The sequence below is a fragment of the Abramis brama genome, assembly GCF_963993115.1.
Source record: "Abramis brama genome assembly, chromosome: 11".
NCBI lineage: Eukaryota > Metazoa > Chordata > Actinopteri > Cypriniformes > Leuciscidae > Abramis > Abramis brama.
Genome location: NC_139973.1, coordinates 19007119 through 19025165, shown reverse-complemented (window position 1 = coordinate 19025165; position 18047 = coordinate 19007119). Strand labels below are relative to the sequence as shown.

At 36.6% G+C, this 18047-nt stretch overlaps 1 protein-coding gene across 1 annotated transcript; it reads right to left on the bottom strand.

Moving 5' to 3' along the window:
• Positions 1 to 14004: 14004 nt before the first annotated feature.
• Positions 14005 to 17274, bottom strand: sox14 (SRY-box transcription factor 14). Its single transcript, XM_084128443.1, has one exon. The coding sequence runs from the start codon at positions 16739 to 16741 to the stop codon at positions 16025 to 16027; it is 717 nt and encodes a 238-aa protein (XP_083984569.1). The 5' UTR covers positions 16742 to 17274; the 3' UTR covers positions 14005 to 16024.
• Between the last annotated feature and the right edge of the window lie 773 nt (positions 17275 to 18047).

Genomic DNA, 18047 nt, shown 5'->3' with positions numbered 1-18047 from the left:
AATGCAACTTAATTATAGATATTTTAAAGAGCCCTTTCTTTCTCCTCCTCATTCAGCCTGCAGCCAAACAGTACTTGTGTTCTGCCACGGCACATAAACACGCACAAAGGAAGTTATTAGCGTAGATGGAAATCAAATTACTAACAGTGTAAACCGTTCTTCTACCGTGCTCTCACGCCTGTAATTACTCAAGCTTATAGGACTATAATGAATGCTAATGATGTTCTTTAACCAAGTCACCAGACCCTCACTAGAACCTTGTTCTCCTGTATGCCTTCTCTCTTTGGTCCAAAAACAACATCACATCTCCAAAAAAGTTTATTTTTCTTACCCTATTTGCATTTTTCTTTTAAGGACACTTAGATATTTGTACTAAAAATCCCACAAAATACAATAAAAGGGAACCTTCTTGGTTCAATACAATGGAAATTAATGGGGCCAATCTAAACTTTAAAATACTCAGTTGCAAAAGTATATAGCTACAAGACTTAATAATATGTGTTAATTTTAGTGTGATAAAATTGCTTTTTAATCTTTTGTGTAAAGTTATATACAAATGCACAACTCTACTATGACAACACAATAGAACTCACAACAGAATGAATGGTTGAATGAATGAATGAATGAATGAATGAATCAATCAATCAATCAATCAATCAATCAACAAATGAATCAATCGATCCATCAATCAATCAACAAATTAATCAATCAATCAATCCATCAATCAATCAATCTTATGACCCTGAATGAACAAAGACAAAACAGTCAAACAAGACTGTCACTGAAGGTTCTATCCATTTTGCTGTTTTAAAAATGATTATGTGCTTGGTTAACCAGCTTTCATAACATTGATTTCTTTTGGAATATCTGAATTATTCCAGTCAAAGAGCTGTATTTTCAGATGCCGTCTGTGTCCAAACGCAGAATAAGATTTGATTTTAAAGGATCTGTGAGTTCAGCACAGAGACCATTTGAACTGTTTTGGCAGGACAAAGATGCTCTAGAAGTTCACACAATGGTCTCTATCTCAAAACAAGTGTTCTTAAACTCTATTCATTTCAACACACTGAGAGAAAGCGTCTTCATGGACAAATCAATAAATAGAAAAAATAACCACACTTTTGACTTCACAATATATACCGGCCTTGAGAGGTATTCAAAAATAAGGGTTTTCATCTGTTGAACAGAAGAGTGTGTGTAGGAAGTGCACTACAAAAGAAATTGGAAACAAGAACCATTTAGAAAATGTTCTTGTTCCTAGACATCCAAGGCAAAATGTAACTTAATCAATAAAAGTAAAACATGATGTCTGAATCGCCTTATCAGGCACTTTGTGATATTTATAAGTCAAGCTTTTCTGCAGCAGTCATTATGGCCATAGTCATAATTTTGTTCAAAATTACCATTTTTTCTCTCTGAAGCATAATATTAACTGTTTAGTATGAAACCAAATTTGCAAGCCATTTTATTTCACTTGATTTATGTGAATAAATCTGAATAGTCAACAAGAAAAAAATATTGATTGTCTTGATTGTATCCACTGGGAATTGATCGGATTGTGAAAAGTGTCTGTTATGTAATAGTATGGAGCCAGAAGTCAAAGGTCAAATTCACCTCAGAGTGAATCTCAACGTATCCCTATAACATCTGTTTTTAGTGTATCACTATTTGCCATTATTGCCATAGTCTTTAATGCATTAACAGTAACCACCATTATTAAATGTTATACTTTATTCTGGTATACTTTATTCTTGAATACTTTATTCTGATGGGTCAATCTCAGCATGCTAGTCACAGTTTTCAATAATAACAAAAGAAGAAAAAGTAAACTTGCGTACCAAATCAGCATATTAGAATGATTTCTGAAGGATCATGTGACACAAGACTGGAGTAATGATCCATCATGGCATCACAGGAATAAATTATATTTTAAAATATATTAAAATAGAAAATAATTATTTTAAATTTTAATAATATTTTACAATGTTTTTGTTCTTACAGTATTATTCTACTGGATCAAATAAATGTAGCCTTGGTGAGCATAAGAGACTAATTCCAAAAACATCTTATAGACCCTCAATCTGTGTAATATACTAAGGGGGATAATACAGTCAGCTGGTCTTTATTGCTAAATGGAAGCATTTAGGGTGATGCAAGACTAATCTGTTTCATTATAGGTTCCTTGTTACCTAATTAAGTGCTTTTATTTTGCGATAATAATGGATTACTGTACTAAGAAGTTGCAACATAACTAAGTAACCTAGACAGAGCTGTCTGTTGTTTGTAATGTAATTTGCTAAATGTTTGTATTTTATGATAAATGTATGAAAAATATGCTTTTTTGGCCTTCATTATTGTGCAGTTACAACATCTACCAGCAGTATAGCTAAGGCTAATCAGCCAATCCCTGAACCCTTGGACTGTCCATTATTCATAAACTAAACATAAAATCAAAATTCCAAATGCTACTATAATCTATATCAAATGCTTGATTATTTGACTTGATTATCAAGTAATTGATATAGATACTATAATCTTTGATCAAAATGTAAAAACTTGCTCCTCCTCTGAAATGTTTTCCTTGCTAGCTGCAGCCATATGAAACTTGCATAGCATCAACACAGAGACGCATGCATGTGATTCAGCTGTTTCCCACTCAAAATCCTGCTCCCATTTTACCCGCTAGCTATAGTTAAAGTGCATATTACAGACAAAGGCCATATTGCACTTAATTAAATAAAGTGCTCATAGTGTTATTTCACAAAAATGATTATTGCATATGTCAATGATGTATTGTAGTTGGAGGGTGTGTTTTCAGTTCAGAGTTCAGTATGGTGATAGCTTTACAATAGAAACTGTTCATGAATCTTGTGGAATCACCAGAGTTTATAACTTTATAAACTATAATCACTGGCTTCAGGTAACGGCCGTATGCGAGTCTAGTTCAGGCGGAAGAGTGACTTCTGCCCTGATGTTTGACGAAGGATAATAATAATAATAAACTTTATTACAGACTCACAGGTCCAAATAAAAACAAGACAGTACACACAATACAATAAAAAACTTCAGAGGAGACAACTATACCAATGCTTCCATAACTTGGACTTATACCGTGTAGTGCTAAACTTGATGCTGGTCAATGCCATAATTATGTAATTCTCTGAGTTATTCAGCCGACATATAAATTTGTACATAACATTTCTCAATGTGGCTTGCAGTGTATTAACACCTGCAGCCACAAACATCTCACTGGCACTATACCAGCGTGGTCTTCTCAGCAGAATTCTCAGTGCATCATTGTTTATGCAAGCTAGCTTTGCTGAAACTAGACCACAAGTAATGGATTGTGGAGAGGAGTGCAGTATGCTCTGAACAAAGCAACTTTCACTCTATCTGTGCACCCACCAAACTTGCGAGCCAAACTATTCGCCTGAGCATATAAAGAATGGCATTGCCTGTAAACGTCAAGGTCATCCTTCAACTGGTCTGTAATGAGATGCCCAAGATACTTGTATTTGCTCAAAACTCTCAAGGTATTACCTGCCAATTTAAAAGGAGGAAACATTAGACATTTATGGGCAATTCCACGCAAAACTGTCACATCCATAACGCCAACTAAATACAATGGCATTGTGTTGGCGTTATGGATGTGACAGTTTTGCGTGGAATTGCCCTTATCCTCCTTTGTTCTGCAAATCATCACCGCACTCTTGTCTGTATTAAATTTAATGTCATGAACAGTTCCATAGTCAGAGCAAACATTAAGAAGCTATTCCAGCACTGCTAGGACTGAAGACCACAAGGTCATCTGCATACATAATATGATTCACTAAAGTGTTGCCCATCATACACCCAGTGTTACACGAATTCAGACAGACAGAGAGCTCATCAACATACATGTTAAAAAGAAGAGTTATAGAGGATAGAGTAGCATAAGCTTAGGTGACACCTCTCAAGGTTCAAACAAATAGGGCTGGACAACAAACTCAACCTCCTCCAACATTTCTCTTTCAAATATAATATCTATATAACTCTGATTGTGTTTGGCTGAATGAAGGAAGTCATATACGACTAGGATGGCTTGAGGGTGAGTAAATTATGGGATAATTCTTATTATTGGATGAACTATCCCTTTAATGCATTGGATTGAAGATTTTGAATCTACTTGACAACAGTGACCATTTAGTCAAAATGATGGTTCTTATTTGTAACACTTTTTTTAACATTTATAGCACTACAAATTTGATATAAATTATATAATTATTTGCAACTAATTAACATTGTTAACGTAAATCTACAATTTATCTGTAATCTGTGTAAATTAATGTAAAGTACAAAGACTGCTGTTGTTACAACAGCACCAGACCTTTGTAACAGTATAGAAAACTAGGTTATCTGATTAGATATTGTAAATTAAGTTATTTTAACCAATGAACTTGTTTAAAATGTTTCTTCTAATAAAATCTATGAAAAGAACATGGAAATAAACTCGTTTATAATGTTAGGATTATTCAGAAGGATTTGCAGAGCTGCGGTAGCTAATCAAAGGTCAGGAACAGCACAATGCTTACAAATTTCATATACGCGTATCATTAGTCAAATATTAAGTGGAATAAGAACAACTTCTTGTACTTAGAAATAAAAGTAATAATTGCCAATTAGTAATATGGGTTGTACTTCCTCTTTATTATGTCTTTGTAAATGGATGGACCAGGCTTTTGAACACAAAACAGGCATTGTTGATGTGAAATAACATAGTCTCAATACATTGTTTTTTGGAGTTTTGAGTTCAAAAGTTACAGTTTGCTAACATCAAAAAGTTTGATTTAAAAGATCAGGGGGGAAAATATATTTTTTTATGATATGACAGTACTGGAATTGTTTAGCAGCTCTAAAAGTTCTTAATAATTAATGGTTAATTGTGGTCAGATGTAAGAGGTCCAACTCATTTAGCTTAAAAATGTAATTCTGCTTAGATTCTGATTGGCTTTTGACTGCTTTCCACATAGCATTGTGTCAATTCATGTTGTTTTATTCATTAACATAACAGAAAACTTATTTTAAAATGGCATAAAAAATAACGGTCTGTTAAGCTTAATGCAGTCCACCTGTTTATTATCTTAGTATGGGTTTTATCATGAACTTGCAAAATGGGAAAGAAGGAGGGGGAGATGGGTAGTTGTAAAGGTCAGCCCATAGAGGCTCAAGTTTAAGTAATAAAATGTTGAGAATGATCAATTACTGATTGACATTTTTATAAGAGACAATGTTTGTGAAGTTGAATGCTATGTCAAGGCATGAGTGGACAACATGGCATTTTCCTGGTCTCTTAAGTGATCATATCTCAGTCATGTGTGAATGAATATCAAATGTGTTTTAAACAGAACTCACTTTTCACTCATCTCTCTTATGTACATTGGCTTTGCTCTAATACAGCTGCAAGAAATAATAATATAATAATTATTAACATAGCCACAAATTTAAGTGTCCCCCAATATATATCGGATGTCCATATGGAATATATTTCATATTATATATATATGGAAATCTGGCATAGTTACACGATTTGTATCTATTCCACTTTTTGGCAAACTTTGGATGATTTCATATGATCTCATTTGTACGTTTTCATATTATCTGTTTACATCCAACTGAGGGTTCGGTTTAAGGGTGGAACTACATGCTTTGTTTTTATACGAATCAAATCATAAAAATTCATAAGAAATCACCAACTCGTAAAATAGTTACATTTTCTCATGAGATCGCGTTGAGAAATCTTTGAACAACAGCATTTTCACCAAATGTCTTAAAAACTGAAGTAAACTATCCATCCATCCATGCTTCAAACCACTTGTAAGAGCGTAGTGAACAAGTCTGGAAACACCATGTTAAATACACACACATCGTCTCACAATTACCCTGGCTCTATGAGCTTTCCATGTGACACAACCAAGGCAACAGATTCGTCAAGGCCACCGTATCATTATAATCTGATGCTTTTTCAGAGACCTCAGTGTCGGATGCAGACGTAACGATAATGGACTGTGGGTAAACAAGAAACCCAGGGCAGACCCTGCATCAGAGTCACTAAGGCTGAGTCCGAAATCGCATACTCTCTTGTTTTGAATAAGTACTTACTTTGCGAGCACTAAAAATGTACGTTCTATATATGGATGTGTGTAGTATGAAGGTAATCCGGATGTACTACATTCACCGTGTTGTTATTATAATGTGACCTACCAGCGTCTCTTGCGTCGCTTCACTGGGATAGTAAAGCATCCATTGAATGTCCACTTCAGAATCTCTGCAAGGTCATCCGGGTACTTTTTTGTCTACTCTTTTATGAGTACTGTAAATTAGGACATACTACTCGTCTCACATACTGTTCTTCACCTACTGTAGGGAAGTATTCAATTTCAGACGCAGCCTAAGTGTCTGTTACTGCTAGCCGGTGAGATTCATTTGGGCTAATGAGGCTGAATCATTTAAATGCAGCTCTTTTTACGCTCATGGTCTTCATTAAACCTGATTACAGTCATTTTTGCTCTCATACTGTCTTCAATGGCTCGGTGGCAGTTCTCAAGGTCTGTACGCTACTCGACCTCTTCACACTGTCAGGTCAAGTCACCTTTATTTATACAGCGCTTTATACAGATTGTTTCAAAGCAGCTTTACAGTGATAACAGGAGAAGGATTCGACAATGCAAACGCTATTCATTTCAACACAGCAGCTCAAAAAGAAAATAGTGTAATTTTTCAGCTGATGTCAGTAAGTGTATTGCAGGATGTGTAGCAATGTGTAGTTTTGTTTTTAAAATGTTTCTTCTTGTTTTTCTTCTGTAATAAACCAATAACATATTCTGATCTGAATGGGAGAGATAGACTGTATATTTTGTAAACTATCCTAAATCCCTTCCAGAAAAAGAGATTAATTTGGAGGTAGTCATAAGTGTCTTAATTCGGTTTATCGCTACTGCTTTCGCAAGCACGCTAAAGGCCCAATTAGCTCCTGAAGTTGCCTCGGTATAAATATTCATACTTTTGTTTAACTCACTACCGTACATCAGGATGATCTGCGGTGACTTCCTAAACAAACAGAGAGTGAGAAATAAATATATAATAAAGACAAAAAGTGAGAAGGAGCGGGGGTCTTAAAACATCAAAGACTTCGCTATCTCTGTGGCATGTAAACACTGAGTGCCTTTCGTGCATCGAAGAGCCCTATTTAATGATTCTATGGAAGATTGCCACGGCGACAAGCATCCTGCAAAAAAAAATAAAAAAATAAAAAATTAACAAACATTTCTGTAGGGTCTGTTCAAAGGGAAAGGGAGCCCAATGTTTTTTGTCCCGATAAGTGGTCTATACATCCCTCCTGCTCTTTCCTGATTAGTCTAATCCAGTGAGAAGTGCGTGCCGGGGTTCTGATTGAGTCAGTCACCGCGGCCCCTGAGGGGAACCCTCCTGATAAGTGCCTTTACCTTTCACCTCCACAGCCCCACGCACACACCGCTCTAATCTCATTTGGACCAGGAAGACATGCTCTGGCACGGGGAGCAGCGATTAGCATCCACTCATCTTGCATGCTCTCTCTCTCTCTCTCTCTCTTTAGCACACATTCGCACAGTCCTCCACAGGCCTGCAATCAAACAGACCACTACACCCTGTTTGTGCCCAAAGAGAGAAAGACTCAGTTTTAGGTCATTTTTGAATGACTCGACTTGATTTTATCTGCTGGGACTGATGAATGTGAACCAATTCTGCGCATGCGTATACAGTCCAACGAATAACAAAGCCCTCTAAAGAGAAGACCTTGAAAAGCATGTGTTTGTCCATTTATCCAATGATACCCAGTGTATGGCATGCAATGACCTATTTGGACAGTAAGTTTATTAAGCTTTTAACAGCAGAAGTAGCATTTTGAAGTCAGGCATTCACTTAGGCCCGAAACAGTCTGAAGAAATTCCCATCTGGCCATCACAAACAGATCTCTTGCTGAAACCGATTAATTGCGACTGTTTTTTTTAAAACACACTAATCTCCTTTGTCGAGACTGATGTTTAGTTGATATAACTGCGAATGAAATTTAATTACATTTGATGTGCAGCCTGCAGGAGAAGCGCTCTATCGTTTCTACTCACCTGAGAGTGTCTGGGAAGCGGAGGTTATTTCTGACATCACTTCTCTTAGAAAGATACCTTTGTGAGGATTTTAATAAAGGTAACATGCTTCTATTGTTTGAAAACAAACACTGTAGGCCGTTGTCTTGTTGTATGCACAATTCAGAGATAAATTTGTCAATACAATTTTCATCTCATTCATTCTTCGTGATTCATGACATCATTAGATCTTCCCAGTTGGAAATTTTCGCTTGTACAACACAACACATGCCTGTTTGAAAGCCAGTAATTACTTTCCTTCACTTTGATTCGGGCTAAGCTCTGGAGAGTTTCAGGGTCATTTTACATTTGTGTGTTCCTGACAGGTGATCCAGGTGACTGGATCTGAATGAGACAAGTGACATCTGGACCCACAAACCAGTCACATGGGTCTCAGACCATTGACTTGGGTTTAAGTTTTCATCGGGTAATATGCTGCAAACCGAAGGATGACTGACAGCTTGTCAACCTGCATGGCAGTGTGTGTCATAGAGCTCAATGTTGTCAACAGACAAGATCCTTTCGCTACTGCTTAGGCAACATCAGTAAATAATGCAGTCATTGGTATGAGAGGTGACACGCAGCATGATAGGATAGATTTATATTTGTATGGCTGTGTGCGTTTTTACATTTTATGCTTTTATAGTGTTGTAACATTGGTTGTATATGGTGCATATGTACCTACACATGGATAAAGAACAACAAGGGTCATACTTACATTAATACAGTCACTTATAATATACTATTTTGTATATGATACCGTTATAGTATAGTAAGTTTGGGGTCAGTAAGATTTAATGTTTTTGAAAGATATCTTATATGTTCACCACCAATGCAAATGCAGCACAAATTTGATTAAAAATATGTCATCACAATTTAAAAATAATGTAATTTATGGCAAAGCTGAATATTCAGCAGCCATTATTCCAGACTTCTGTGTCACATGATGCTTTATAAATCATTCTAATATGTGGAATTGCTTCTCAAGAAACATTTCTTTTTCTTATCAATGCTGAAAACAGTTGTGCTGCTTAATATTTTTGTGGAAACCGTGATGCATTGTTTAGGATTCTTTGATTAATAGAAAGTTCAAAAGCATATTATTTATATGAAATATTTTTTTTTCTAACGAATTTAAAGTTATTTTTGTCACTTTGGATCAATTTAAATGAGATAATAAGGAAATGAGCACCACATCACCTTCATGAGCACCATGGCATGCGTCACAGCACGTGTGCCAACCGTTAGGCTACGGCTCCAGCAGACATAGTTATATTTTTATAAATTCCTTGTAGTACTTCATAAAATAAATCAATTCCTTTTTTGAAAAACGAATAGGCACTGACTCCTCATTTTCATTTCTCCGTGGTTTGTGGCTTTAAAATTAAAATATCCCATAAAGAATGCGTTTCTTCTGGACACTTTGTTGACAAAACGCCTACAGAACTGCACTGGACCCAGAGCATACCAGGATTATGATTACCCTCTTCATAACAGCAGTGAAAGTGAAACATTTGTCTTTCAACAATCTTCACTTGACAGCTAAAACTGGGGAACCGATAATAGCAACATGACATAAAATGGTTACCTGGACACACACATAAATATATAATATCATATTACATTAGGTTCCGCACCATGGCTCCTTAAGACACTGTATGTCATCTCTATTTCACCACATAGGAGAGAAGTGAAATTAAACCAACCTTGACAATTTTCTAGTAGCATTACTCTATCCGTATAGTTTTGCACTACTGTTGGCTAATGGAATGTAAAGGGATGCAAATTAGACTGGAGAACAGAAGTTGGTTAATGAAATGAGAAAGTTCTACATCCAGGAATAAGTTAGATATTTACAACTGACACTTTTCTCAAATATGTGTACACTCTCTTGAAGGGCACTATACATTTACTTGCTTTGAGTCAGGAGAGAAAAAAAAGTTTTTCCAACACAATGCACACAAAGACTGTTACTGCACTCATAGACTTGGATTTAAGTGTATAGGCTAAGGTTAGAAAGGCCACCTGTGCTTATTTGGTTGAGAACCTCTGGCATATTCACAACCTAAATATAATACTTGCTGTGTGGCAAACCGTTGTGACATATGACTTATGAGAGATCAACCGTTTACTGCAACACATGAAACGGTAGCCTACAGCACAAATGGTATAAACCCAGCTATGGTAAAGAATGTCATCTGAAGGTATATTTCAAATAAAATAACATAACATAAATAAATAAATACTTACTGTAAAATATTGCAAATTCCATCTCATTAAAAGAGTTGAAGTGTATAATCATGCAGTTTGAACTTTTAATGGCAAAATAATCACATTCGTCCAAACACCTTTCAATCGCAGCACAAAGTTTTCTCGTTGATTTTCTTCCGACGTCACGCGTTTTGTGTCGTCATTACCACAAATTATGACATTTGCCATGATTCAACTTTTCCTTACCTTAATTGAAAGCTTATTATATTAAGCATTTTTATGAAACCCGGGGTAACTTCATTATTACACTTAAACAACAATAATAATAATAAATAAATAAATAAAAAAACAGAGTGTTGTTATTTCAACATTTCTGTTTCCGTCCTTTTAGCATGATACAATAATTTCCATAATTTCTACTAAATTTTATATGCTTTCAGTTTCAAATTTTCAGATTTTCTCCTACTAAAAAGAGGTCGAAATTTTGACACGAACGCATCGTAACTACATAAGTTAAACTTAAGATTTAAAATTCTTATTATTATTATTATATCAGCGTGTAACCTACAATATGTTACGTGTAACTACTGTAACATGAACACTGCAACACTGTTACCCGACTAACTGTCAGAAACGCGCTGGGTAATGACAGTAAAACGTCTGTGCTGCAGCTCCTATAATCTACTAAATCGTTTGAAAGATTTACAGCGTCACTTGTAAAACGTATCAGTAAACTAGTCTGGAGGAATCTGGAGTTTCACATTCCTCCGGCCTTGACAGTCACTTCAGCGTGTGTGTGACCCATATTGACGACATGACCGTTATCCAAAACTTTCCTATTTTTTTTAGAGGGAAATTCATATTTCACAACAATGTAGGCCTAATATTTATTTTCCAGATCAGTATATGTATCAGTTTATGTGAACTATGCATGATTCAGACAGGTTTGTGTATTAAACTGTTCTCTGTGTGTGTGTGTGTGTGTGTGTGTGTGTGTGTGTGTGTGTGTGTTAGAGAGAGAGAGAGAGAGAGAGAGAGAGAGAGAGAGAGAGAGAGAGAGAGAGAGAGAGAGAGAGAGAGATGCATCCTACACTCTCTTTGAATCAGTCGGAGGGGTAAAGTCTCAGTGTATATCACATTCCCGACTGGACCCGCACATTAAACCACCGAGGCATGATTCCTTTTCTCTTCCATATTTCCTTATCAGCTCCTTCACCGTTTCATTTCTTTCACATGAGAATTCAGGGACCCCCAAATTCAAGGCCGGCGCTTCAAACAACAGCACCGCGGTTTACTTTTCTTCTGTCCAAATGCTATCCCAGATCCAATTTTAGATAGACGAGGCATCAGCAATGATGCTTTTAGGACTTTCCGAGAGAGAGAGACAATAGTTAAAATTTTAAAATGAGATCAGCGTAACAGCAAACCCAATATATTGCAATATTAAAATGTACTATAATGTCTCACTAAATTTAGACCGAGATAAGCATGTGTTTCACTTCTGCAAAATGACATAATTAAAGAACAACAATAGTAAAATATATTGTCATTATAAAATATGTTATATTCGAAATAATGTATTGTTATAAAAATAATTGCTTTATAAATATTAATAATAAACAAATCTCAGGGCATGCAAAAACCAGTTCTTGTTGTCTCCCTGCAGTGCACTGAGCTGATTTTTAGTTTTCAATGAAATAGGCCTAGAAAATTAGCATGGCAAGATTCAGAGCAAGATATTTATAAGCTACATATCAAACTGAATAGTGCGCCCGCGATTTCAGGGTGACATTAGGAGACAATAATGCAAATGACCCATGGCATTCAATTAAAAGTGTCATGTCCCCTCACTTTTGTTTCATGTGTTTTATATTTTCCACTAAAGTGTTTGAGAAAGAAAGCGCCTTGTGTCCCCCTCCTCATTGAATTTTATCACTAAATGAAGCATATAAATGATCTGAAAGCACAGCCTGTCGCATTAAATTAAATAAAATAAAGAACAATTATCCTCTCTTTTTCTCTGATCTCCAGCTGAAAGGAGTCTTGGCGAGATAAGGCAGATTGAATTCGGGCTCTCCGTTGAGCTCAAATAAAAACGTCTCGGAGAAGAGCTACAGATTTAGAGCTCAATAATTTCAAATCATAATTTTCACCTGTTTTTTTTCTCTTTTTGTTTTGTTTTTTTCTTTCTTTCTATTCGGGTTTTGTTTGCGACGTTCTATTTTACCAGGATGCTTGAGAAAATAGTTCAAAATGGCTGCAATGATCACAGTTGATTAATAGCCGTGAAGGGCTCATAAATTAACATCTAATTACACCCACATGCTCTTAAATAAACATAAAGCCATGGATTGATATTCATATTCAGGTCTTGTGGTTGATTTGTTCAGTATGTCATTTTGTTTACCATGTTATGTTGCCTGGATCAATATGCCAAATTATGAAATGATGTTAGAGACTTCCGTGCTGATTGGACGCTGAGCTAAACAGTCATTTAAAAAAAAATATTTTTCCGATATGAAGGGTTTAATTTAAGTTCAGGTCTTGTTGATTGTTAAATAATCTAGTAATGCAAAAACACACGTTTCCCGCATTTCTTTTAGATTAGAAGTGCTCCTTAAAGTTCCCTAATTATCATCGTCCAATTTCAAAGTTGAATCTGCATGCTTTAGGGGGCTGATGTAAAACTTGCTATTCGGTTCAATGGAGTATCACCCTAATTTACAGCGGCAGATAAGAGCACAGTCTGTCATAAAAATCTGAGCCCCCTCCCTCCCTTATATTGAATTGCACCTTGGGCAATAGTGCAGAATCGTGAATCTTAACTTCTTCCAGCATATGTTCCTGGCAGATAAGTAAACAATCTGGATGTGAAATGAAAATTTTAATTAATACAGTAATGCTATTACACCTCGGTGTGCAAATCCCATTCCCCATCCCTGCGACAATAGACAAAAGTACAGGCCAATTCCAATCCTCTGTTTGCAGCCCAAACCCAATTGTTCTGCGAGCTTGTTTCCTTTGAGTGAATCCCATTCCCCATTCACGCATCTGCTTTAGTTTCAGCAACAGTAATACAGGAGGAGGACTTGTACCAACTGTGTTGGGTTAGTATTATGTGAATCTTGACAAATTGCGAAAGAAATGTTATTCTAAACGAGTTGTAACAGTAGAGTTCACTGTTCACATTAGAAGTCGAATTATTTAATAGAAAAATGCATGAAACTGATTTAAAGGCTAAACTGCATTTAAAAACAAAGTGCACTGATTTTTTTTTTTTTCATTAACCATTAAAACTAATGAAGTCAATGCTAGTTACCATGAATTTTATAGAAGTAGTAATAGTACACTGTAAACAATATTTTGTTGGTTTAACTTAAAAAAAGTAACTTGGTTGCCTTACATTTTGAGTTCATTTAAATAATTTTTTAAAAAATGAGTTAATACAATGAAGGAGATTGGTTTAATCAACAGAAATACAAAATATTATGTTATCTGAACCACATAAATTTGATTTGACAAAAGAAAAAATGTTGTGATAACAAATCATGAATATATATATATATATATATATATATATATATATATATATATATATATATATATATATATATATATAGGCCTATATCTATTTTTACAGTGTAGTAGTAGTATGCCTATTATTGTACAGCGCATTGATTTAAAAAATAGATATATTTATATTGTGGGAAGTGCATGAATAAGATTTTATTCGCAACGTCATAAATCACACTTTACACGTAGGTATTAATTCATTTGTTTTGTGAAACTTATAGCATCGTGTTTCTGTCCGTAAAACGTTGGGTGATCTAAGCGGTGGAACAGGTGGAACAAGCATAGAGTCCCTGAAGGGTGAAACGTCTCACACACACATCAAAGAGTGTGATCACCTTATTTCAGAGACATGACACACACCTTAATGCAAACAGTTTTACACCCTGAACACAGTAACACGAACGTAGCCTATTTACAAATAAAAACATGGGCTCAAAATGTAATAAAAATTACAAGAGAAAGAAAGAAAGAAAGAAAGAAAGAAAGAAAGAAAGAAAGAAAGAAAGAAAGAAAGAAAGAAAGAAGCCGAATGTAAAATGGAGATAGTAATGCAAACTGTCAGCTTCTACGTCTGCAGTCTGTTCAATGTGTCACAGAGCGTTTGTAGGCGCCACTCGGCGAAAATCGGCCCATATTTTAAAGCACCTGACGCTTTGTTCACTTGTTTTTATTGGAAATTGTTTTGTAATACTAAATGACATGGCTCATATTCGTACCACCCCTTCTTCTGTCCAATTTCCATCCTATTGTGGGTCTCAGGGTAAATCACAATTCATGTTCGCCCTCAGTTTCCCTAAGCGTCCCTGTACAGTAATTGTTTTGCCATTTAATTTGGAACGGCGGTCCCTATAGAGCAGTCGGGAACGCCACGCGCTGACAGAGTTCATCTCAAATCTAAGCCGAAAAGCCAGATGGTTATTAGACAGCCGAAACGTTGGACTATTTAAGCAGTTGTGATTGAGAAGATAATTATTGTAGATATATATTTAGCGTGTAAGATACATGTCTGTTTATGTTTAGCAGTTAAGGCCTGCGTTCTCTCTGCCCGACAAAATCCATTATAGGCTATTTGATGCAAAAATAAAAAAACCGTAGTTAATACATAACAGGAAGAGTAAATATTTATTAAACGCATGTTCGGGTACAACACTACCGACATGCCTGTTACCTTTTGGCACGACTGTATAAGAGCATAGTCAAGAACAATATTCATTAATAGTTTAAATAAGCAATTTAACAAGGGTTATGCATTTTTTAAGACAGATTGTCTTTATTCAAAATGTCTTTGCTCGGCAAATGAACAAAGAATCGAGGTATCACCCTTTTGGATACATTTCCTTTCCATTAACATGACAGGATTTAAGTTACCATCGCAGATAAAAAATACAACATGAACTGCTTCGCTTCAAACTTTAAGTCTTTCTGAAATCAAATGAACGAGTGACTAGCACTTGAACCACAGAACAAAAAAGTCCAAATTAAAAATATTGAAAGATAAGGATTTTTTTTCTTCTTTTTTTTTCTTCACATTTGATATTTTAAATAGACTGTCTAATTTTAGGTGCCGGTTTAATAATTATAAACAATATAACCCGTATAATCTAAACGCTGAAATCTCTCACTTTGAAATCCTTATAGTCGTATCATTTGAATTTCAGAGTGCCAAACATAATGGTAAATACAACAGGCTGTACAAGAAACATGAATCATAACCGTTAGTTGTGCAAATCAAAGTCATTCAAATAATAATAATAATAATAATATGAGAATAACAATTATATTAACTGTTCAAACAAAATTATCATTATTATAGCATCAAATCGTACATAATAAATAAAATGAAAGGCATCCAAATCCGGTAGCCATAATAATAAACGTTTGAACATTTACATTTCTTACAGTTCTGGGCACCTGCCTTATCTATTCCAAGATCCATGCTGGGATCCAAGGAACCTCTCGTAGATGGTGAAAAGTTCATGTCCACACGGCCTCAGTAAAATGTCTCGATCATTCCTCACTTCTTATGTACATGCATTGCTGTATTCAAGTTTTCAAAGAGGAGACTGTTTTTAGCGGTGGAGTCACATAGCAGCGGCATGTGCTGATGAGTACGGGTCAATCCCACTCTTGGTCATACCTGGGAACAGTATGTAGGCAACAGGCGGCTGTAAACTCGATGCCGACCATGCGGTGCAGTTACACGGCACCACGTACCCAGGGTTTGTGGGCGAAGGGTGGGTGTGGGTGTGCTGGCTGTGGCAACCCAGGCTCCCGAATGCGCCGTTCTGGTATCCCAGAGATGATGCGTAAGGTAAAGTGCTGGTGGCCAACGTGTGGGGCATCTCTGTCATCTTCTGGATGGCACTGGTGCTGAACTGGCTCGGGTCGAGGAACGAGTAAGGGGAAGATGTGGGTGGCAGGAACGCACGGGCTTTTTCCGCAGAACTTAAGAGCGAGTCCGTGGCTGAGACCGGAAGTCCTTTCAGGTGATCCGTGTCGCCCAGATAGGGCAGAGGAAACACGTACCTGTCCTTCTTGAGGAGGTTCTTGGGCTTGCGCCGGGGTCTGTATTTGTAGTCTGGGTGTTCTTTCATGTGTTGAGCCCTCAGCCTCTTGGCCTCGTCGATGTACGGTCGCTTCTCGGATTCAGAGAGCAGCTTCCACTCGGCGCCAAGTCTTTTGCTTATTTCGGAATTGTGCATTTTTGGATTCTCTTGAGCCATTTTCCTCCTCTGGCCTCTTGACCAGACCATGAAGGCGTTCATTGGTCTCTTGATGTGATCTACCGGTTTTGACATTTTTCAAGGCGCCCGTTTAAAGTTCCCTGTTAAAATAACAACGAAAAAGTTCTTCGACCAACCAAGAGAAAAAAAGTATTCACCTGTCCTGCAGACAGACACTGATCATGCCACTTCTAAAGAGCAGGAGGAGTAGGAAACGGCATCAATGGGGGGGAAAATCCAGTAATTCTTCCGTGTTTGTCGTTAAGTTGAAAGATTTTTCTTCTTCAAACCGCTGACACTGTTCGGCTCAGGGAAGAACAGCCACGCGCGCCACAAAATCCAGCGCGGGAAGCGAAGTTTCCGCGATCTGTTTGCCTGCTTTTTTTCTCGGAGGATTCTCGCCCCGCGAAGCACCTGGCTGGGAAATGAGGAGTAGCGCGTGAATGAGAGCCAAAAGCGGTGAAGTTCAAAGGCTGGGCTGGTTAGCTCTGCACGCGATCTGACATAATCACAGGGCGTTCACGCGCCAACCTGAGCGCCCAATCAGCTCTGAGAAAGCCACATAATACCTACCAAAATATGTATATTACAACACAAACAAAGATCGGGGAGGAAAAGGAGGTGACTCTCTTCCCACCCCAAATCCATTTAGTTGAAGGTCTACAAACACAGACCTTCAACCTTTTTGTAATAAAACCTGACATCTACCAGCGTCAATCCTTCAGAGACGACAGATGCCTGAAGAGCAGGCAAATTCTTATTTTAAACATCGCTTTCCTTATGCGAACGCTTCTGTGTGTGCCCTTAAAGTTAAACTTGCCTATTTATTTAAAATATTTTAACAATTCATCTGACGTTTATCTTATGTTTTTTTTTTTAATTATTATTATTCTTTTTTTATTACATGTCCTTTTGCAGCAGATTTGTTGTTTATTAGTTTATTTTGGTTAAACAACATCATAAATTAAGCACATATGGAAAGCTTAATCATTAAAACCACGCACTAAGAACTGAATTGTCTAAACAAGAGAAGAAAAAAAAAAGGTATTAAAGATCTCCGAAAACAAACGCGCTGTCTGAGGCAGTGGCCCCCAGGCCAATATTTCCTAAATGAGAACAATTGTCCAAAGCTCTCTTGGGACAGGCTGGGTTGGGGCTTGCACCTGTTTTGCGGCTGTAATCTCACATGTGTAGAACATGCCCATGGACCATTTCTGAATGGTAACATACCCACGGAAATTTGGCATTTCGAAAACAATGCCAGTTGCTCATAGAATCATGACATCCGACAAATAATCAAACGCAGATGAAAACCTTGAGCTGTGTGATGCGTTTTTGTTTCCATTTGTTCATGTTTCTAACAGATATTTGCACGAATTCT

Bases quoted from the DNA above. Each gene is read 5' to 3' on its own strand.
- sox14 (XM_084128443.1), bottom strand. From the start codon at position 16,741: ATGTCAAAACCGGTAGATCACATCAAGAGACCAATGAACGCCTTCATG.